This window comes from Musa acuminata, chromosome BXJ2-6 (genome assembly GCF_036884655.1).
Source record: "Musa acuminata AAA Group cultivar baxijiao chromosome BXJ2-6, Cavendish_Baxijiao_AAA, whole genome shotgun sequence".
NCBI classification, from domain to species: domain Eukaryota; kingdom Viridiplantae; phylum Streptophyta; class Magnoliopsida; order Zingiberales; family Musaceae; genus Musa; species Musa acuminata.
In genome coordinates this window covers 12215214-12236368 of record NC_088343.1, presented here as the reverse complement: position 1 = coordinate 12236368, position 21155 = coordinate 12215214, and the positions used below count along the sequence as shown (strand labels likewise).

At 39.7% G+C, this 21155-nt stretch overlaps 4 protein-coding genes and 2 non-coding genes across 9 annotated transcripts; 4 read left to right on the top strand and 2 right to left on the bottom strand.

The window, feature by feature from the left end:
• The first annotated feature begins 375 nt into the window (after positions 1–375).
• On the top strand, positions 376–8169 carry LOC103987894 (calcium-transporting ATPase 1, endoplasmic reticulum-type). The gene is made up of 8 exons (XM_009406347.3): positions 376–2146; positions 2641–2710; positions 2824–2945; positions 3531–3809; positions 3894–4277; positions 4947–5056; positions 6070–6298; positions 7283–8169. Exons 1-8 carry the CDS (start codon positions 743–745, stop codon positions 7859–7861), a joined length of 3177 nt encoding a protein of 1058 aa, XP_009404622.2. The 5' UTR covers positions 376–742; the 3' UTR covers positions 7862–8169.
• A 560-nt stretch (positions 8170–8729) lies between these two features.
• Positions 8730–9758, top strand: LOC135614905 (uncharacterized protein At1g24485-like). 2 transcript variants are annotated; one of them, XM_065112769.1, is made up of 2 exons: positions 8730–8858; positions 8938–9753. In XM_065112769.1, exons 1-2 carry the CDS (start codon positions 8780–8782, stop codon positions 9720–9722), a joined length of 864 nt encoding a protein of 287 aa, XP_064968841.1. In that variant the 5' UTR covers positions 8730–8779; the 3' UTR covers positions 9723–9753. The 2 variants fall into 2 exon arrangements, with proteins under 2 accessions (XP_064968841.1, XP_064968842.1); XM_065112770.1 differs by having other exon boundaries at positions 8736–8855; positions 8938–9758.
• Positions 9759–10214: 456 nt separating this feature from the next.
• On the top strand, positions 10215–11230 carry LOC135613796 (probable LRR receptor-like serine/threonine-protein kinase At1g05700). Its single transcript, XM_065110830.1, has 4 exons — positions 10215–10519; positions 10613–10745; positions 10811–10879; positions 10962–11230. Exons 1-4 carry the CDS (start codon positions 10258–10260, stop codon positions 11035–11037), a joined length of 540 nt encoding a protein of 179 aa, XP_064966902.1. The 5' UTR covers positions 10215–10257; the 3' UTR covers positions 11038–11230.
• A 4692-nt stretch (positions 11231–15922) lies between these two features.
• Positions 15923–15996, bottom strand: TRNAR-UCG (transfer RNA arginine (anticodon UCG)). Its single transcript has one exon. It is a non-coding gene; the product is annotated as a tRNA-Arg (tRNA).
• Positions 15997–16071: 75 nt separating this feature from the next.
• On the bottom strand, positions 16072–16145 carry TRNAR-UCG (transfer RNA arginine (anticodon UCG)). Its single transcript has one exon. It is a non-coding gene; the product is annotated as a tRNA-Arg (tRNA).
• Positions 16146–16233: 88 nt separating this feature from the next.
• On the top strand, positions 16234–21100 carry LOC103987893 (UDP-glucuronic acid decarboxylase 1). 3 transcript variants are annotated; one of them, XR_010487776.1, is made up of 9 exons: positions 16235–16981; positions 17425–17571; positions 17759–17838; positions 18013–18096; positions 18199–18273; positions 19837–19929; positions 20020–20172; positions 20599–20824; positions 20963–21100. XR_010487776.1 is itself a non-coding variant. In XM_065112764.1 (8 exons), exons 1-8 carry the CDS (start codon positions 16360–16362, stop codon positions 20707–20709), a joined length of 1365 nt encoding a protein of 454 aa, XP_064968836.1. In that variant the 5' UTR covers positions 16234–16359; the 3' UTR covers positions 20710–20853. The 3 variants fall into 3 exon arrangements, 2 of the variants coding, with proteins under 2 accessions (XP_064968836.1, XP_009404621.2); XM_065112764.1 differs by lacking the exon at positions 20963–21100 and having other exon boundaries at positions 16234–16980; positions 17424–17571; positions 20599–20853; XM_009406346.3 differs by lacking the exons at positions 20599–20824; positions 20963–21100 and having other exon boundaries at positions 16236–16980; positions 17424–17571; positions 20020–20447.
• The last annotated feature ends 55 nt before the right edge of the window (positions 21101–21155 follow it).

The following is a 21155-nucleotide window of genomic DNA, read 5'->3' as shown; positions in this document are numbered from 1 at the left end:
AAGAAGCGTGCACGTGATATCATCACACCAAATAAATTTACTGATATAACCCTGCATGATGCCTCCCGGAAATTTCCTGAAGTCGCCCTTTATTTATTGCCCATAAAAAATATTGTGCGATGGCCAATAAAATAAAGCTGATTAGGCCTCGGTTCCTGTGACCGGAGGTGGCGTCGGGGCCCGCGAGGACCCCATTGCAGGACAGATAGGTGAACACGACGGGTGACCGAAACGAGGGTGACGCGAGTGTGTTTACGGGGATCGGACGTACTCCGCCTTGAATGTGGGTCCCACGATGGTTTTACGGGTGTGATCACGACGTAGATGCAAACGGGGTAGATGGTGATGAGTGCTCGTGTTCGTTTCGTTGGGAGTCTAGCTGGCGGAGACGGCGTTCTATTTAGGGCGAGCGATCGGGAGATCGCTTCGCCTGAGGGTTTTCTCTTTCGTGTCGAAAGCGAGAAAGGAAGAAGTGAGGGAGGGATCACGGAAGCGAGAGAACCGCAAGCGAAGAAGTCTTCTTCGTGTTGGGTGACGAATCCCTGGTGCCCTTTTCCCTCTCTCTCTCTCTCTCTCTCTCTCTGTCTCTCTCTCTCTCTCTCTCGGCTTCTCTTTGCGGGTCGGTGGGGTCGGACTTTTGAGTCGGTGAGGCATGAAATGGCGTTGTCGGGAAGCATGGATTTGAGGGATTTGTAGGATAGATTTGGTTTTCGCTGGGATTGTCGGTTGGGGCGGCGTGGGGATGGGGAAAGTAGGGCAGGATGACGGGAAGAAGGGTGTTGAGACGCCGATCTCGAATTTTCCCGCCTGGGCGAGGAGTGTCCAGGAGTGCGAGGCCGAATTCAAGGTTTCGGCTAAGTACGGGCTCCGATCCGACGAGGTGCTGGTGCGGCGTGAGATTTATGGGCTGAACGAACTCGAGAAGCACTCTGGGCCATCGATCTGGCATTTGGTTCTTGAGCAGTTCAAGGATACGCTGGTCCGGATCCTCCTTGTGGCCGCCGTCGTTTCCTTTGTGCTGGCTTGGTGCGATGGCGACGAAGGTGGTGAGATGGGGATCACTGCTTTTGTCGAACCCTTGGTGATCTTCCTTATTCTAATAGTGAATGCAATCGTTGGTGTTTGGCAAGAGAACAACGCCGAGAAGGCACTTGAGGCCCTCAAAGAAATCCAGTCCGAGCATGCCACCGTTAGAAGGGACGGTGAGCTAATTCCAAATCTGCCTGCTAAGGAGCTTGTGCCAGGTGACATTGTGGAGCTCAAGGTTGGGGATAAGGTTCCTGCGGATCTGAGGATTTTGCACCTGATCAGCTCTACTGTGAGGGTAGAACAAGCATCTCTTACCGGAGAGAATGCTGCCGTGAATAAAACCAACCATGTAGTTGAGTCTGAAGACATAGATATCCAAGGGAAGGAATGCATGGTCTTTGCAGGTACTACAGTTGTGAATGGCAGCTGTGTGTGCTTGGTTACACAGACCGGCATGAACACTGAAATTGGTAAGATACATTCGCAGATTCATGAAGCTTCACAGAGTGAAGAAGATACGCCACTGAAGAAGAAACTGAATGAGTTTGGTGAGGTCCTTACAGCTATCATTGGTGTGATTTGTGCTGTTGTTTGGCTTATCAATGTGAAGTACTTCTTAACCTGGGAGTATGTTGATGGCTGGCCGAGTAATTTCAAGTTCTCTTTTGAGAAGTGTACTTATTACTTTGAGATTGCTGTGGCCTTGGCTGTTGCAGCAATCCCAGAAGGGTTGCCTGCAGTTATCACTACTTGCTTGGCATTGGGTACACGGAAGATGGCACAAAAGAATGCATTGGTCCGGAAGCTACCAAGTGTTGAGACTTTGGGTTGCACAACTGTGATATGCTCTGATAAGACTGGTACATTAACCACAAACCAGATGTCTGTCGTAAGGCTTGTTGCAATGGGGCGCTGGACAGATACACTTAGAACATTCAAAGTGGATGGTACCACATACAATCCTCGTGATGGGAAGATCCATGAATGGCCATCCAGTGATATGGATGCAAATCTTCAAATTATTGCTAAGATTGCAGCTGTTTGTAATGACTCGAGCATCAGTCAGTCAGGACATCACTTTGTCACCAGTGGTATGCCCACGGAGGCAGCCTTGAAGGTAAGAATCCATATATTTCCCTCTCATTGCAGTTTTTCCTTGCTTGCTCTAGTTTGATGCTGAAGCACCTGTTCCTGAAAATTTAATATGGATATTGAAGCAGAATTATCCTTGAATTGGAAAGCTAGAGTCCTTATTTAGGTAAAATATAATGGACTACATAATCATGTGAAGAGAACTGGAAATCAAATAGAAGATCAATTACACTGTATCTAGATTCTTTTGTAAGTGCATATGTGAAATATAAAATGCACTGGTGAGTAGCTTTCTTGTCTGTTTGTTCTTGTTCTGAAGCCATTCAGTTAGTTGTTAAATATGCATACCTATATTTTAGCTGTTTGTGTTAGATTTATTCTGGATGTGACTTTGGAATAGTAAATGTAATTCATATTTTTAGTTTTGATATATACTTGATCTTACTCTGTTGATAAATTAATTAATTAATTATATATATATATATATATATATATATATATATATATATATTATATCAGGTCTTGGTTGAGAAAATGGGTCTTCCTGGCGATTGTGATACTTCATTGGTGGACTCGGATGACATATTAAGTATGTTTCGAGCCTCAAATTTCAGTTTGCATTAAAATGATCTAATTATGATACTTTAATCCACGTTTGCTTATTTGCCTATAAATGATTATGATATTCCTTTTAAATGGAAGAGTGCTGTAAATGGTGGAATGAAATGGCTCAGAGGGTTGCTACTCTTGAGTTTGATCGCATTCGAAAGTCGATGGGAGTTATTGTTAAATCAAAGTCAGGAACCAACTGTTTACTTGTAAAGGTATTTTCCCCTCCTTTTTCTGTCTAATCAATTTGTTATCTTAATGGTGTTTTTATTAATTATGGTTTGAGAAAAACTTTGTTTTGTTCAGGTGAAACTGGCCTAAAGGGACTTATAGTATGAGTAACTGATGGACAACTAATCATTTTGTCTTCATGTGTCTGTCTACATTGAGAATGTTGACCCCATTGTTCAACTGACGAAATAACTTTGACACCTTATTCATAGAAGATGTTTTATTGCCTTTACTCCCTGACCCTAGCATTTTGTCTTCTTTGTCCAAGGAAAAGAGCTATATTTTACACTTTGAGAAACACTTAATTTTGTTGGGCACACTGAAAGGGATTTATTTTCATTCTTTTTTATCACTTTATTTCCCAGCCTTATACTGGATTGCCATTCCTCCAATGGTTGATTTAGATATTATACTTGTTCTGCATGCTTGATGTACTGCTATTTGAAAAAGTTATTAAAATATAATTTCCAAGTCCCTCTCATGTTTTGTTATTTGTTTGTAACTGCAGTTAACTCCCTGTGAATGGAAAGTCTTTAGAATAATAAATAATTAATGTTGCATTGTGGCAGGGTGCTGTAGAAAATTTGTTGGAAAGAAGTTCCTACATTCAACTGCTTGATGGATCTGTAGTCCTGTTAGATGACAGGTCAAAAAGTCTGATTCTGGATGCTCTTCATGACATGTCAACAAATCAATTGCGCTGTTTGGGATTTGCTTATAAGGATGATCTAACAGAATTTGCAACATATGATGGTGAAGACCACCCGGCTCATAAACTTCTTCTTGATCCGTCAAATTATTCATCCATTGAGACTGGTCTCATATTTGTTGGACTAGTAGGGCTTAGAGTAAGACATCTTGCTTCACTGAACATCTTCTTTAGCCTCTGTTGGCACCATTGACATGTCTATATGCTTTTGAAACCATTATAGGATCCTCCACGGAAAGAGGTCCACAAAGCAATTGAAGATTGTAGAACAGCTGGCATCCGAGTTATGGTCATAACTGGAGATAACAAGGAAACAGCTGAAGCAATTTGCCGTGACATAGGTGTATTTACACTTGACGAAGATATACATTCAAAGAGCTTCACGGGCAAAGATTTTATGTCTAGATCGTCTAATGAGAAAAAGTCCCTTTTGAGGCAAAATGGTGGCCTTCTCTTTTCTAGAGCAGAACCAAGGCATAAACAAGAGATTGTGAGATTGCTGAAAGAGGATGGCGAGGTAGTTGCAATGACGGGGGATGGAGTGAATGATGCCCCTGCATTGAAAATGGCAGATATTGGTATAGCAATGGGCATTGCTGGGACAGAGGTATGTGCTGCACTCTTTCTTGTTTTTCTTTTTCTGCTTTCCATTGGCTTTATATTTTGTCTAGATTGTCATACCCAAGTAAGAAATTGTCCCACTATCTATGAGATTTATTGAAAATATGTTAATCTGTAACTATGCTTGGCGAGGATGGATGACTAGTTAGAGCTGTAAGTGAGGTAGTGTAATTGTAGACAATAATGAGCAACTTAATGTTCATACGGCACTGGAAGTTGATGGATATTCTGGACCTTTTATGTCAGCTTTGCCCGTTCCTATTTGTTCTGACCAACATCCTATGTTCACATGTAACCCATTTCCTGGTACTGGACACTCCATCTTTGCCAGATGAAATTGATTTTTTTTTCCCCCTCTTTTGCCAACATGTTAAATTATCATCCAGTTGCAATTACTTTATCAGAGAATATTGTAATGTGATTGTGGTGTAATTGTGAAGATAGAGTATCTTTTGAAACTAAACTTTGTTTATGTCTAATTGTGTCAGTTTTACATCTAATTTTGGATATTTTGTTCCACTCTTATTTTCTATTCTGTTTGTCATCTTGAGACCTTGATCCTCTTAAACAAAGGTCATTTGCGTTTTTAAAAGATTGTGTTACCCTAACCATACTAATTCATGGCAACAGCTGTCTTAACATTGCTTTATTTCAGGTTGCTAAGGAAGCCTCAGACATGGTGCTAGCAGATGATAATTTTAATACAATAGTTGCAGCAGTTGGTGAGGGAAGATCAATTTACAACAATATGAAAGCTTTCATAAGGTCTTATCTTTTTTATTTAATAAAGTATTCAATCTGTCAATTTTACTATTAGTAAGAACTGTTATTGTATCTTCTTATCCAGAATGTCCCAACCAGATTTATGCATATAAGCTAGCTGAATGCTTTGTATAATTTGGCTAGTTAAATAGTACGAATGGTACTTTATGTTCTTGTGAATTTTCACTAGTAAAAATGTAATATATAGCTAAGCGTAAAACTTTTTTTTTGTTGTAAAATTGAAGTCTGTTTGCCATGGTGTTTAATAAGATAATAGCTGGGAGGACAAACACTAACATAAAAGGGTAATTCTGGTGGAATACTAGAACCTGAAAGGTGGGATTCGTTGTTATTATATCTCTTTTCTTAAATTTTAACTGTATCTTGGAAATAAATGAGAACTTAAAGATAATTCTACCATTAAGACAATTCATTATTTTAGTTGTTTCTAGATATTTTAGCAGTGTTGGGCCATGAATTGCAATTTACTTTGATCTGTTTGGTTGGTTATTTAGCCTCTATGGCTGGGCTTTTTAGTCATGGTTGGCATTGAATTTGATCACTTAATGACCTTTTACGGGAAGGTATTAGTCTGACTACTGGATCAGAGATGAATGGAATTCTCACGATCAAATGTCGTGCACAGTGGACAACATGCCTTCCTGACATTTTCATTAGTTCCTAACACTACTTTTCTTGTTTTCATCGTTTCTGTATGCTACTGCTGTTCTCTGCTGCAGAAATGAACCTGCAGAAACTTACTCCACCGAGTAATTGGATGTGAGTCAGTCCTCTTGGTTTGGCCAACAGTAGTGCTTTAAATCAACTAATGAACATATGGGATTTTTTTTTTTTTGTGGATTTCCTTGATTTTAGAATATACTATTGCTGTTGTCATGCAATACATGGACTCAAAATTCTGTTGAATGCCTAATTGCTGTTTAATCACTTTCTCTTTTTTTGTTTATGTTCATTGACGATTTTAGCTATGAATATCTCTCATTTTCTAACTACAGGTACATGATCTCCTCAAATATTGGTGAAGTTGCTTCCATTTTTCTTACGGCGGCTTTAGGTATTCCTGAAGGGTTGATACCAGTTCAACTTTTGTGGGTCAATCTTGTCACAGATGGCCCTCCTGCAACTGCTCTTGGATTCAACCCACCTGACAAAGATATTATGAAGAAGCCACCTCGTAGGAGTGATGATTCATTGATTACTGCATGGATTTTATTCCGTTATATGGTAAGTCATCTTTTATCTTTGTTTTATGCTATGCATTAACTTGTTATGTGTTTACTTGTATGTCTCATGGCCTAGGTTGTTTCTGTGGTGAATTGCTTATTCTTTTTCTTCTTTCAACTCTGAAATTCCAAGGCCCCATTGTGATTCTTTCTTTTTTCTTAAGAAAACCTGGAAATGAATGCAATTTAGTTTATTATTTTATTGATAATTGCCTTGAAGCATTTTTTTCATTTCTAAAAATTTCCAATAACTGTCTTAGCATGATAACCATCTTTTAGTCCCTGCAATCCAACGTCTGGTGATTTCCTTCCTTCGACCTTTGACCACATTTCTTCTCCAAATTGATATCTTGATAAGTTGATTACCATCTGTGTTCTCTATTATTAGTATTTTTGTAAAAAGATGCATGGATCCTATAAATGATTGAGATGAGGTTTTTGTTGATCTTTGATGCCTAAGCGTTGTATGATAATCCTCATGTTTAATAAAGAAGGGTAATTTCACTTTGATTTTTAACTCCAGCAAATTTTGAGTTAAATTTTAGGCTCTGCATCTTTTATATCGAAACAATTAAAACATACCAATAGTAGTTGTTGTATATACATGTTATAGGTATAAAACCTTTACAGGCATCTGCCAGGGAAAGGATGTTAAGATGCCTGTTAAAATTAGGGGGCTAAAGTTAAAGAACCTAAAACTTAGATAGCAGGAATAAAGTTTTGATCAACTGGGTTTTTTAATTATAAGCCGTCCTTGCATGGTATTGTCATCATTTATAGTTCAATGGGTTCCCATCGAATGGTGAGGTGTCATCTCATAGCAGTTAGTTATTTTTATACTTTACATGTAACACTTTTTTTTTATTTCAAAGATTCAGACCTTTTTAGTGGCAGGCTGTAGATGCAAGACTAGTTTTAACTTGTACTATGAATATATTTTAGCCAAAATATTTGATTCTACTGACCTATTTAACTCCATATATAGGTCATCGGACTTTATGTGGGGATTGCCACTGTGGGTATCTTCATTATATGGTATACTCATGGTTCTTTTGCGGGCATTGACTTGAGTGGTGATGGCCATACTCTTGTAACCTATTCTCAACTCTCTAATTGGGGAGAATGCTCCTCATGGGAGGGCTTCAAGGTCGCACCATTCACTGCTGGAGCACAGAGTTTCACCTTTGATGACAATCCCTGTGACTACTTCCAGACCGGCAAGGTGAAGGCTATGACCCTTTCGCTGTCTGTCTTGGTGGCAATTGAGATGTTCAATTCACTGAATGCATTATCCGAAGATGGGAGCCTTCTGAGCATGCCTCCCTGGGCCAATCCGTGGCTTCTTTTGGCCATGTCCATCTCATTTGGGCTGCATTTCTTGATATTGTATGTCCCTTTCCTTGCTCAAGTGTTTGGAATAGTGCCTCTCAGTTTCAACGAGTGGCTCCTGGTGTTGGTGGTTGCATTTCCAGTGATCCTTATCGACGAGGTCCTCAAGTTTGTTGGACGCAGCACAAATTCTTCAGGTGCCAAGAGACGCCCCACGAAGCACAAGGATGAGTAGATGCTAGCATATAAGATTCATATTGTGAATCATATTTGACCAAGGTGGTCGTTCTGATTCTTTTCTTTCCTCCTTTTAAGTGGGTTGTTTGAGAATCGGGCAACCAGGGCAACATTCAAAATTAGTTTGGCTGGCGGGACTAGTATTGGATTTAGATATTTACCTTTGATTCTTAAACACATCTTTTATGAATCTGGAATTATACCGGAACCCTTCTGTAGTAGTAATTATGAGCTGGAATTACGAATCTGGAATTATGCTCGTCCGTTTAATATACTCTTCAGTGAAGGATCGACATTAATTTTAAATATATTTTTGTTTCTCAGGGACAAATTATGTTGTTTCAAGCGTGCTGCTGCTGGTGGAGCATTTTTGGTTTCCAACTCTGAAACTTCGCCTTGGTAATTACCTTGAATTCCTTCTTCCTCCTGTTATAATCACCTCTGCGCAAACGTCCAAATGGTGCTGCATTGGCTTCGACACCTTATATGATTCCAACCCAGCCGTTGTTGATGACCCCTCCTCTCTCAGTTCTCCAAGCGCGTAAAGCCAGACACGCTGCGTTTGCCGACTTGTGTCACAGAGCTTGTCGGCGCAGGATGAGCTCAGAGAAGTCTTCGACTTCCGAGCTTCCCCTGGTAATGTCGACATGTACATGACACAGTGGGGATAGATTGTTCGTTTGTCTTTCCATGGTAGCCACACAGTGGAGATCGATTGTTCGTTTTATACGACTCTGCATCATGCGGATGGAGAAGCATTTTCAAATAATAAACGTAAATATAAAATGAATGAGGACACTCTGAGAGAAACATTTCGACATAATGAAAATTGGTTTGAAATTCTTTTAATAGACTTCTTTGTGCAGAACGTAGGTAGCCCAAAATAGGCTCTTCTTCTTCGTAGTCTCCACCTTCCATGGCTAAGCACCTCAAGACCTCCCTTCTCTTGCTGCTTCCACTACTTCCTCTCCTCGTCGCAACTGTTTCAGCTGGTGGTATTATTCCTTCTCTCATGGAGCTAAGATTGCTACCGCTGCGGCGCATTCTAACCCTTTCCTGCTCTGTGACCTGCAGTGTTCCTCAGCATCGACTGTGGATCTTCGGAGTCGTTCATCGACGAAAGTAACATCGAATGGGTAGGCGACAACTTGTACATCGGGCACGCCCGAAGCGTCGTCTTCGGGAACCACGGTTCGGTCTCGCGGGCCATGACCACACTCAGAGTCTTCGAGTCGAGGAGGAAGAGCTGTTACCGGATCGACGTTAGCGGCGGCGGACGAGTGCTCGTCCGTGCCATCTTCTACTACGGGAACTACGACGGGAAGTCATTTCCTCCAAGCTTCGCTCTGCAGTTCGACGCCAACGGCTGGGACACGGTGGTGACGTCGCTGGATCAGCCGGTCTCGCGCGAGGCGATCTACGTGGTGAAAGGCGACGCCACCAGCGTGTGCGTCGCCCTGATGCTGACGAACCAGTTCCCGTTCGTGTCCGCCATCGAGGTCAGGAGCTTGGAGTGGAGCATGTATGCCCATGTCGACCCCAGCCGTGCGCTATTCCTGCGAACAAGGGAGGCCTTTGGTGCACAGCAAATCGTGAGGTACAAGGATGATGTTTATGACCGTATATGGACCCCAAGCATAATATCGAACGGGTTGACAACACTCGCAAGTGATACAAGCTTCATCGTCCCGGATTCAATGGATAAGCCCCCAGCGTTGGTGCTGCAGACTGCAGTAGCACCCACCCAACTATCGAGCTTGTCGATTCTGTTGGGAAGAAACCTGTTAATGCGGAATAATTTTTTTTCCTCTTTGTGTATCAAAATAGGTTTCTCATCAAAATACATATCAAAATGCTAATATCAATCAGTACAACATAAACAATAGAGCAATAAATCAATTATACAGTGAGACCAAATCTTTTTAATGTGGGAAACCCAATGTGGAAAAAATCACGGGACCGTAGTCTACCTCAAACTTCCACTACAGTAGATCTTCTCTATAATAACTAGAGGATCAGAATAACATCAAGATCATAGATCTTGGCTCAAGGATAGCATATCTTCATGCAGATCAACACCGTTAGGATTGTAGAATTTGCTGCAAGGATTCTCCACATAAAATTTGGGTCGAAACTGACAACGTTTGGCCACCGATCGTCAAGCAGAAAACTCAAAACATAATCTTTCTCTCTCTATTTCTCTCTCCTCTTTTTTCTGCACGCCGCCGCACGCAAGCTGCAATCAGATCTTCCTCTCCTCACTTTCTCTCTCTTTTTTTTAATTTCTTTGATTTATTGATTTGGGCTCAATAGGCCCAATTGTCCAAGACCGACTGGACCCAACAGATTCCTCTCGCTTATCTATCGACATCCACCGTGCCAATCTACGTGAACATGTACTTCTCGGAGATGTCCGAGCTAGAGGCCACTCAGATGCGTTCCTTCGAGATCTATGTCGACGGCGTGCATGTTTCAGCACCTGTAAGCCCGCCTTATCAGGATTTCATCGAGTTATCCTTTGCTAACATTACAGCAAACTCCAACACAGCCATCGAGTTGAGGCCCACGGCTGACTCCACGCTTCCGCCAATCATCAGCGCCATGGAGGTTTTCCTTGTCAGTGCTGCTCTGAGCAATGGAACCAATGCAGACGACGGTACGTCTTTGATCGAAACTCCATCCAATGTTGATAGCCGATGCTCAATCAAGCGAATACGAATGCTAAAAACTCCTGATTTCAACATGATAGTGAACGCACTTGGGACTCTGCAACGACAGTTCGAGGTCCTCCTGGACTGGAATGGCGATCCCTGCCTCCCATTATCCTACAACTGGGAATGGGTGAGATGCAGCTCCGATGAAAAACCTAGAATCACAGTACTGTAAGTTGGACGCACTCAAGCTTCGGACTCGCATCATTCCATTCTTAATCTCTAGTTTGATGCAGAAATCTATCCGGATTTAGACTTACTGGAGTTCTGCCCAACTTCGGTGCATTAACTGCCCTGGAAATTGTGTGAGTTGTATTTCTGAAACCTTGACAGCATTTTGTGTTGTCTGCTCAACCACTCTGATCTGTGTCCATTGGTGAGTTACAGAGATCTGCACGATAACTCCTTGAGTGGGGAGATTCCAGATTTCTTAGGCAATTTGCCCAAACTACGAATACTGTAAGCGATAGAATCTGCTTGGAGTTTTAGCTTAGCTTTCTGTACTGAAGATTATTGTGCATGCTCCATCTTGTAGAAACTTGGCTTACAACAACTTCAGTGGATCGATACCCTCCTCGCTGACGCAGAACACCAATCTTGACTTGGAGTAAGCCAATCGAATTCCACAAACGGTTTGCATGCACGAATCGTAGGGTTGCTCAGTGTGTTCTTGCTGTTGTGCTTGTGCTTCCTCAGGATTTCCGGTAATCTAGACTTGTGCCCGGCGGGCCGATCATGCGGCGGCTTTGCTGAAAGGAGGAGAGGCAGGTACTCCTCCTCGCCGCGGCCGAAGGGAGGGAAAGGCAAGGGACGGTTGTTGGGACTCGTCCTTGGCCTTGGCCTTCCTCCTCCCGTCGTCGTTGTCGCTGGAGTCTTCTTGTTCGTGCTCCACCGCCGCCGAAAGAATCGAGAAGTAAGGAATATTCCCATCTATGTGAAATAGTTTATTCCTTTTTTTTTACCTGATTTTATTATATCTGTATCATTTTAAATATAATCAAATTAGTTAATTAATATGATTTATTAATTTTAAAAGATTATTTTAATTTTTTTTAATTATTGAATCTTGTATCTAATCAAATTACTCCCTTTCTCCTATTTAATGATCAGGATGCCTCCCCTTCTAAGAGCGACACCGGGTTAGCGCAGCAGGAGGTGAAATGTAGGTTCTCCGAACGATTCATTTTATTGCTATTTAAATAATTTTTTTTATATAGTTATGATAGGTATAATATGATTTAGACCCCTGGTAAAATTTTATAAATGTTTAGAATTATTTTATTATTGTATTATACGTATTATTGAATTATTTTATTATTGTATTACATAAAAGGTTTAGTTTTGATTATTTTATTATTGTATTATACGTATTATTGTATTATGTTATTATTGTATTAGATAAAAGGTTCAGTTTTGATTATTTTATTATTGTATTATACGTATTATTGTATAATACAATAATAAAATAGAATTATTTTATTATTGTATTATACGTACTATTGTATTATTTTATTATTGTATTAGATAAAAGGTTCAGTTTTGATTATTTAAAAATTTTGTTGTCTCCTATGTGCTTTTAGAATAATTCATAACCATTAATCGAGAAGTTTTGTGAATGATAAAGATTTTTAGTTAAATTTATTGAGTTGTTTTTTATTTGTTCATGAAATGAAATGGATTTTATATTCTGTTAGATCATGCCTCTGTATTAAATAGTTAAATAGAGGGTTAGTAATCCATTGTTGGAACCCTAATTTGCTAGTTTTGTAATTTTTTTGAAACTGTGTGAAGAAAAAGAATTCATTGAAATTAAAATTGATTTAACCTCGGTCAGAACTGAGTTCAATAGGAACCTAGGCTCGGTTGAACCCAGTCGCACGGTGCGGCTTGACTCAGGTCGAGCTACGGTTCAGTTGGACTCAACTTGGATCCTCTTATGTGCATCTGGTGTATGTTCCAAGGTCGCTGTGGGGGCTACTCGGCTTCGCGAGGCCCAATGCGGCCTACAGCCCGTGGATCAATTCGAGCCATGGTGGCCCAGCGTCTGTGGCCCAAACATGGCCCGGTGTTGCAGCCCCTGGCCTGGTGGTGCCTTTGTCCCCTCCAATGAACACGTCGAGCACATGAAACCAGCATTATGCTGAGTTGGCCTGATCTATTTCGAGCATTTGTTAGTATGGATTTGGGCCTGAATTGGCCTAGTAGCCTTGTTTTGACCTGATTTGTGACTTAATTCTGATCGGTTCAAATTGGATCTAACCACGTCCAAATTCCACCGTGTTAGGATAATTGTAGATCAATCTATAAGGATTTTAGGTTGGTTCAACTAGGCTTTGGTTGGATTGAGTCTGGTTGGAGTCTCTTAAACCAATTCAATTGAGATTAACATCGATTGATAATTAATTAGGGCATGATTTTTTATATTAATATTATTTAATAATTTTTGGACTAATGGACAAAGACATGATTTCCATTTGATAAGAAAAAGTCCAAATATGATAGATAGATTTCCTTCAAAGATATAGCAGACTATCACGCATGAGAATTAGATGGGTTTCTCTATCTGCTATTATCGTGATGAATATATCCCCACTTTGATGGGTTAAGGATATTATTCTAGTTGTTATTGATTCACTTCATCGATGAATAAAACATCTTCGTCCGCTATTGAAAGTGTGCTCCATTGGGTGGTTGAATTAGTCTTCTATTTTAGATTTGATATGAGAATCTGTTTTGATTCATACTACTTGATTATGGGACTAGTGACTACTTGTCAATAGTCGACTTTGATTTATAGGTTTTATATTTATTATATTACTAATTTTATATATTTTTTGAGAGAATGTATAGGAGGTTTCTATTTATATTTGTTGATTATTTGTTATTTATATGTATATTTTAAAATATTTATCTAATCTTGTTATAGATATTGATGCAGTGAGGAGCATTATTTATCACTAGGTAGAGATGCAAGTAGAGATACTTAGATTAAATCTAGTTTTAGTTTGAACCAATAAAGCTTAATTTTTATTTTTTCTAGATAATATTATTTAGAAATATTTTTAAAATTAATTTGAATAAAGTTATTAATTAGCTTTATCATCTGTCCTGAGTTGTGATTATGTGAAAAGTATATCACATTTGGTACATGTAATAAAAAAATTACTGATTTTTTTTATTTATGATATCAGATTATGATTGATGACTTATAGGCCTTTGGGCCTTAGAATTAGTATCAAAAATTTTAATTTCTTGATGAGAGATTAAGTATTTAGATATCATATTATTATTATGTTTTATCATTAAGTTAAATAAAGACATAGAGCCTACGATTAAGACTATATTGTGACTATACTTGTTGGTGATTTGTTATCAGCTAACCAGATATTTAAATGATGAATAGTTCCTCTATGAGAGTAATGAGCTATTAGTTGATCTTACTTTGTTAGAATTTTAAGACTTCCATACTATTTTAGATATGGACCGGCTTGTAACCTATTATGCTAGCATTGATTATTTCAAAAAATTGAAACTTTTTTCTTTTATTTGTCAGTTGTCTAGAGCCCAAGAGGATATTTCTCCTTTCATCTTGGCATTAGATGCTTGAAGACTGCTAAGAAAAGGTTGTAAAGGGTTCTTGGCTTTCATTTTAGATGAAGAATCTAGAAAGATTATGCTAAAAAACATCCTTGTTGTTAAGTATTTTTTAGATTTTTTTTAAGGATTTGCTTTGATTGCCTCATGATAGGTAGATCTAATTCAACATCAACATTCTCCTTGACACTGTAATTATTTTAAAGCCTCCCTACAGTATGATCTGGGTTGAACTAAAGGAGTTGTTAGATAATAACTTCACTAGACTTGGCATATTTCCATAGGGTGGATGAGATTATGTATTAACTACAGGCAACTCAACCAAGTCAGTTGCCTGTAGTGTAATAAGAGTTTGATTTAAGGTTATTGGATGAATTCAGTTAGGGTTTAGACCAATTGAAGGGTAATAAGAGTATGATTTTTTATCCTGATATTGCTTAATGATTTTCTTCATTAATGGATGTACATGGTAACACTAGGACTAACATGAGACATGAGTTTGATATGATAAGAAGACTTGGATGATCCATTTTCATTACAAAAGGTCATTATACTGGTAAGACAATTTTATTTTATGATATAATAGGTTATCAAATATGATAATTAAATGGTTTCTTCATTCACTATTGGATGAAAAATATCTTGACTTTCATGGGTGAGTGATATCACTGTAACTGTTGGAACTTCAATATAGATTCACTTCATTCATCATTGAGAGAATCCATTCTAAGATAGATAGATATATATATATATATATATATATATATATATATATATATATATATATATATATATATATATATATATATATATATATATATATATATATCATGCATTTGAGATCTAATACTTATTTATGTTTTGTCTTCCGCTACAAAGACAGGTTTTTTCATATTTGTGTGACTGTATAATATGCAGTTGACTATGATTTATTAATCTTGTATTTGTTATGCCATTATTTTTATATTTGGTTTAAGAGGATTTACAAGAAGTTCATACTCAATTTTTATTGATTACATATTGTTCATATTTTTCAGAGCATCTATTTGATCCTGTTACGGAAACCAACGAAGAGAGGAGCATTATATATCGTTATGCAGAGCTGCATCTATAAGACACTCAGATTTATATAGCTTTAGTTTAAGCAAAAAACAAATAAAGTTATTTAAAAATATTTCAAACTTTATTATATGCTGCAGTTGTGAACACGTGGAAACTATATTACACGAATAGTGAACTTTATTATATGCTTGAGTTGTGATTACGTGGCAAATATATTTACATTTGGCCCGAGTGGCTCAAAACAAAATTACATCAAAGGATGATGTCACAAGAACTGCCCCACCGATTCTTGCAGATAGTCCAGCTATTCATTCTGATGCTTGATTCCATGCATGTATGTTTCGGATGACAACTCGATCGAATGAATTCATGGTGGGACAGTAGAGGCTCAAGCAGTACCAACGCGTGTAAACGAAGAGAACAGGATGGAGGTCGAGAGGCAAACGACGTGGGAGTTAGCGGATCCGATGAAACAGCAGTCTCGAGCACTCCAAGATGATGGGACGAACACTGACGCAGTCTGAGAACTATCGAACCAAGAAGAACTTGGTTCCAGTCTACCATTATTCTGCTTGTGGCTTCTTTAGTGGATGGACCGACAAAAGTCAATGGAAGATTGGTTGACTCCAATGACCCAACTCGGTTGATGGAAGAGACCAACGGGCAGCAAAACATATAGAAACAACATAATTCGACCACAGTGGGAGTCGAACCCACGACCTTCTGATCCGAAGTCAGACGCGCTAATCCACTGCGCTATGCGGTCTTCGTGCACAAGATGCTAACAAGATTAAAAATAACAGTGTCTCGTCTCGATCTATTTAAAACGACTGACATAAGTCGACCACAATGGGAGTCGAACCCACGACCTTCTGATCCGAAGTCAGACGCGCTAATCCACTGCGCTATGCGGTCTTTATGGATACTCTGCTAACAAGATTATTGATAATTGGATTTCGTTGGCAGTTAGCTATCTTCCCTTCGCCTCGCGTCGTCTTCGCTTCCTTCTCTCTCTCTCTCTCTCTCTCTCTCTCTCTCTCTCTGTGCTTCCTGGACTACAGGGGTAGTTCTCCGCAGGAGGCACTGTAGATCTACTCTTGATTCGAGTCTCCGGCCGTACGATCCAGCGATGAAGCAGCTCCACAAGCAAAGCAGCCTCAATCAGAACCAACAGATCCCCACGTACGCCGCCAAGCCAGCCAAGCCGCAGGCCCGCCCCTCCTCCGCCTCCTCGTCTCCCTCCTTTTTACGTGCCGCCGCCGGCTACCTCCTCCGGGAGCAGCGCCTCCTCTTCGTCCTCGCCGGCGCTGTCATCGCCTCCACCTTCTTCCTTCTTCAACCCTACTATCACTCCTCCACCTCCGGACTCCAGCCCTCTGATCACCTCGCCCACCGCCATCCGTCCTCCTCCTCCTCCTTCGGCGGCGGCGATGCCGCCTTGGGTGGTAGTGGGAAAAGGATGCCGGTGGGGCTGAAGAAGCCGTCGAAGCGAGTCGTGGTCACGGGGGGCGCCGGCTTCGTCGGGAGCCACCTGGTCGACAAGCTGCTGTCCAGGGGGGATAGCGTGATCGTGATCGATAATTTCTTCACCGGGAGGAAGGAGAACGTGGTGCATCATTTCGGGAACCCGAGGTTCGAGCTGATCCGCCATGACGTTGTCGAGCCGATCTTGCTGGAGGTGGACGAGATCTACCATCTCGCATGCCCGGCTTCGCCGGTGCATTACAAGTATAACCCCATCAAGACTATCATATCCTTCTGATTTGTAAACAATCTTCATTTCGCAACATTTGTTCGAATTCCATGCTTCTCTCGTACTCTGGTAATGGTTGGCTTCGACCTCAGATGGATCTAGGAATTATGTTTGCATTTGCATAAAAATTGAAGGCATAGGTTCGTGGAATTAGGATTGGTTCTGTAAAAGTAACTATTTTTTTTATTGATCTATTGTCAAAGCATGATCTTTTTTGTTTGGGTGAATTGAATAAATTGCTTTTCTAATTCATTTAGTTACTATTTGCATGCATTTAGAGATTGAAATATGTAGCATGTCTTTTCTGATTTCTTGTTTTGAATTACTTTCATGCTGAACGTCTGTTGGATTCCTTTAGGCACTGATATGCTTTTTAATGGAGTAGCAAAGATGATTCTTTTTGTTTCATATATTGTTTTAAATTCTTAACAATTGAGTACAAGACAAATGTGATGGGAACATTGAACATGTTGGGATTGGCAAAGAGAATTGGAGCGCGATTCCTGTTGACAAGTACCAGCGAGGTGTATGGTGATCCACTTGAGCATCCACAGAAGGAGACATACTGGGGCCATGTCAATCCTATAGGTTTGCCAAATTGTATTCAAGCTTGTTGATGCTTCTTTTAACAAAACATTTTGTTGTTCTCACACATTTCACTGTAGGGGTTAAGCATTTTCTCGGATTTCTTGTTTATTCTGTTCTTTTTGTTATCTGTTTCTCCATTTATATTCACTGGATTGATGTTTTAACATTAATTGTCATTAATCCTTAGGTGTTAGGAGTTGCTATGATGAAGGAAAGAGAACAGCAGAAACTTTGACCATGGATTACCATCGTGGTGCTGAAGTTGAGGTGACTTTATGTACTTGTAAAATTAAGCCTTGTTTCTGTTGATGGTTATGTTGTGGTTTGTGATAGTACAGGACTATGACAATAGCCAAACATGTAGTGCATCTTTGTCAATTAAGTTTCTGTAATCTTAAACTAACTAACTTGCATTTCTGATTTATGGCAATGCATTTTCAGGTCCGTATTGCACGAATATTCAATACATACGGACCTCGTATGTGCCTAGATGATGGCCGGGTTGTCAGTAACTTTGTTGCGCAGGTATCTTTTCTTCAAGCATAATGTTTTCTCTTTTGGGATTCAAAAAGCAATGAAGATTAGATATCATGAAGATGTAACGATCTTAAGAGTCACACTTTGCAGGCACTTCGTAAAGAACCTATGACAGTTTATGGTGATGGGAAGCAAACTCGAAGCTTCCAATTTGTTTCAGACTTGGTACTGAACAATGTCCTTGTACCTTTTATATTCACTGTAGACCTAATCTATCCTGCTTGCAGTAATATAAACTTTGCATGAATTACCTAATTCTTTTTAAAATATTGCTTTATGAGTCAAACCTTTTTATTTCTGCACTTTTACTGGTTTGCTCAAGTAACAGGCCTGAAAAGCACTTCTCCTTCTTGACAGATCTTATTTTTAGTAATTGCAGATAATGTTTACCATCTTAGAAACTTGAGAATGATATGTAGTGTGTGTTGTCTGAGACCCCCAATCTAGGAATTGTCCAGAATGTCTACCATCTATTTAATCATTTTCATGGTAAATATAATGGGCTCATTTAGGAAATGCTTAACCTATATCCTACCTCTGAGTTGAACTAATTGGAATTCCATTGTCTGGATGCATCAGCAAGAATGAGTTTCTAATTTGTCCAGGCTTCTTGTGGTAGTTGTGATGTTATACTGGATGGCTCTCATTTTCCGTAAAGATAGCTGTCTAGCTTTGTCTCCTATAATTCAAGTACATGAAAGAGTTGGTTGTTGTGGAGTTCTGGAGACATTTGAAGTATATCCAAGTAAGAGACTTACCAGAGCAGATCAACTTTTGAGTGAGACCAGTGCATCTCGGCTTACATTTGGCTTTTTTTTATCAATCTTACTTTGGGTTAATTGCATAATATTTCAGTCATATATGTCACATTACCTTATGCGTCTTAGTTTCCCTTTGTATAGTTTGCTTGTATGCATATGTTTATACGTCATAGACTTAGCTCAGGATTCTCCAAAATGTTGGAAGTAGCATGATATTCTAGGTATTTTCATATGCTACATCATCATAAGATTACACGGATTGTTATGTATTGTATCTTCAATGATTTAGCTGGATTTTACAATACATGCATGTAAAACACTCATATTTTACGACTTTTTGGATATGATAATCACGAACAGGGGCAAATGATATATTTGAGCCATGTATTCAAATTTGTCTCCTAGTATGTTGATGCATATGTAGCCATTACTTCAAAAATCCTTCTGGTGTTTTTCTTTAATATAACATTTGATATTTTCTTTATTAAGTCCTGTAATTTGCATGCTCAAGTTTTCACAGATGTCTATCTTAAGTAGTAGTTATGACTTTCTGAAGGAATATTGTTGTTGTTACTGCTGCAATTGCCATAGCTATAACTCTTTATATAAGAAAATGGGTGAAGAAAACAAATTTTCAATTTCTTATAAAACATTATAATCGACTTGTTCTAAGGCATTCCTGAGTTACACACTTTCCTTTATTTTGTGAAGAATCCAAGAAATGGAGGGTGAGAAAGATCGAAACAGTATTAGAAACAGAGGTGCCTCTGGCAGCCTTTTCCAATCAACACATGCTTGACCGACAAACGTGTGCAATATTCCTGTGTTACTGAGTGCATCTGCTTAAGCAGAACGTGATCGAAATTTGATTGTGAATATCTCTTCATTTCTAGATCATTTGTTGTCATGTGTTAGTTTCGAGCTGGCAGAATAAACTAGTGACGATTGCTACATGAAAATTTGCCAGGTTGATGGATTAGTGGCTCTTATGGAAGGTGAGCACATTGGACCTTTCAACTTGGGTAATCCAGGAGAGTTCACCATGCTGGAGCTAGCTGAGGTACTACCAGAAAGTTGAAGTATGTTATCATTCATTCTCTCCACCCTTCTTTGAACATGTTAAGGTAACAATATTCTAACATTTTTCCAGGTTGTGAAAGAAGTTGTTGATCCTTCTGCAACCATAGAATTCAGACCTAACACTGCAGATGATCCACATATGAGAAAACCTGACATATCGAAGCCAAAAGAACTGCTGAACTGGGAACCAAAGGTTACACTGCATGAAGGGCTGCCCCTAATGGTGACCGACTTCTCAAAGCGGATCTTAAGCGCTGAGAAATGATTGTTAAGAGTATCAAATTGCATCTATCAGTTATATTAATTGCTCTCTTTGTTGCTGCAATTTTTGGAAATTCTGACTGCAGTTGATTGATTTATAGTATCATCAATAGCAAATTAATTATTATTATTTACATGTGAGATAGGTTTTGAAGACAACTAACTGTTCATTGTAACTCTGATATTTTGCCAGCCATTTTCTAAAAAGATTGATGCCATTTATGGTACTTAAATTGAGATATAGAGATTGGAAATTGTGGTATTTGTTCTGCGTCACTGCATGCTTCTTGGTTTCTGTAAGCAGGATTGTAGTAGAAAAATACATGATTATGTAGCATATTATGATGTTATCAAGAGACTAGTTATCATTGGTCGATTTGTATGTCAGGTGGGGCCCATTTTACGGCGACTATGGGCCCCGACTGTGGCCCAACTGTCCCGTGATCCTCGCTCCATCGAACGGTTCGCGTCGCTGATTGATGAATCCCGACGAATCTGATGTGACTTGAAGAGCGACGGACGGGGTGTGGTACCATTGCAGGCGTAGCGACCCGTACTTAATCACGGAATCACGTCGGCGACTGATGAATCCGACGGTTCCGATGTGATTAAAGGTACGAGTCTTCCGTTCGCTTGACGCCCCACCGCCTTTAATCCGAACCCATTGTCCGTCGCACTGCGAAATCACCTTACGCTCTCACCTCTATTTTCCGAAATGCCACTCTCCTTTCCCGCGATGGATGAATACACAGAAGAGGACCTGGAGAGATCAAAGCGTGGATGGACGTCGATCCACCTTCCTTTCCAACGGCTTCAGAGGATGAGGGTTAGGTGCTGGCTTGTGCCTAGTCCTTGCCTCATCAGTGGTTGGAATGGCCGACGGAGACCACCGCCCATCCAATCTATCACTAACCATTTGTGGATCACGCGTTCCAGATCGAAGCA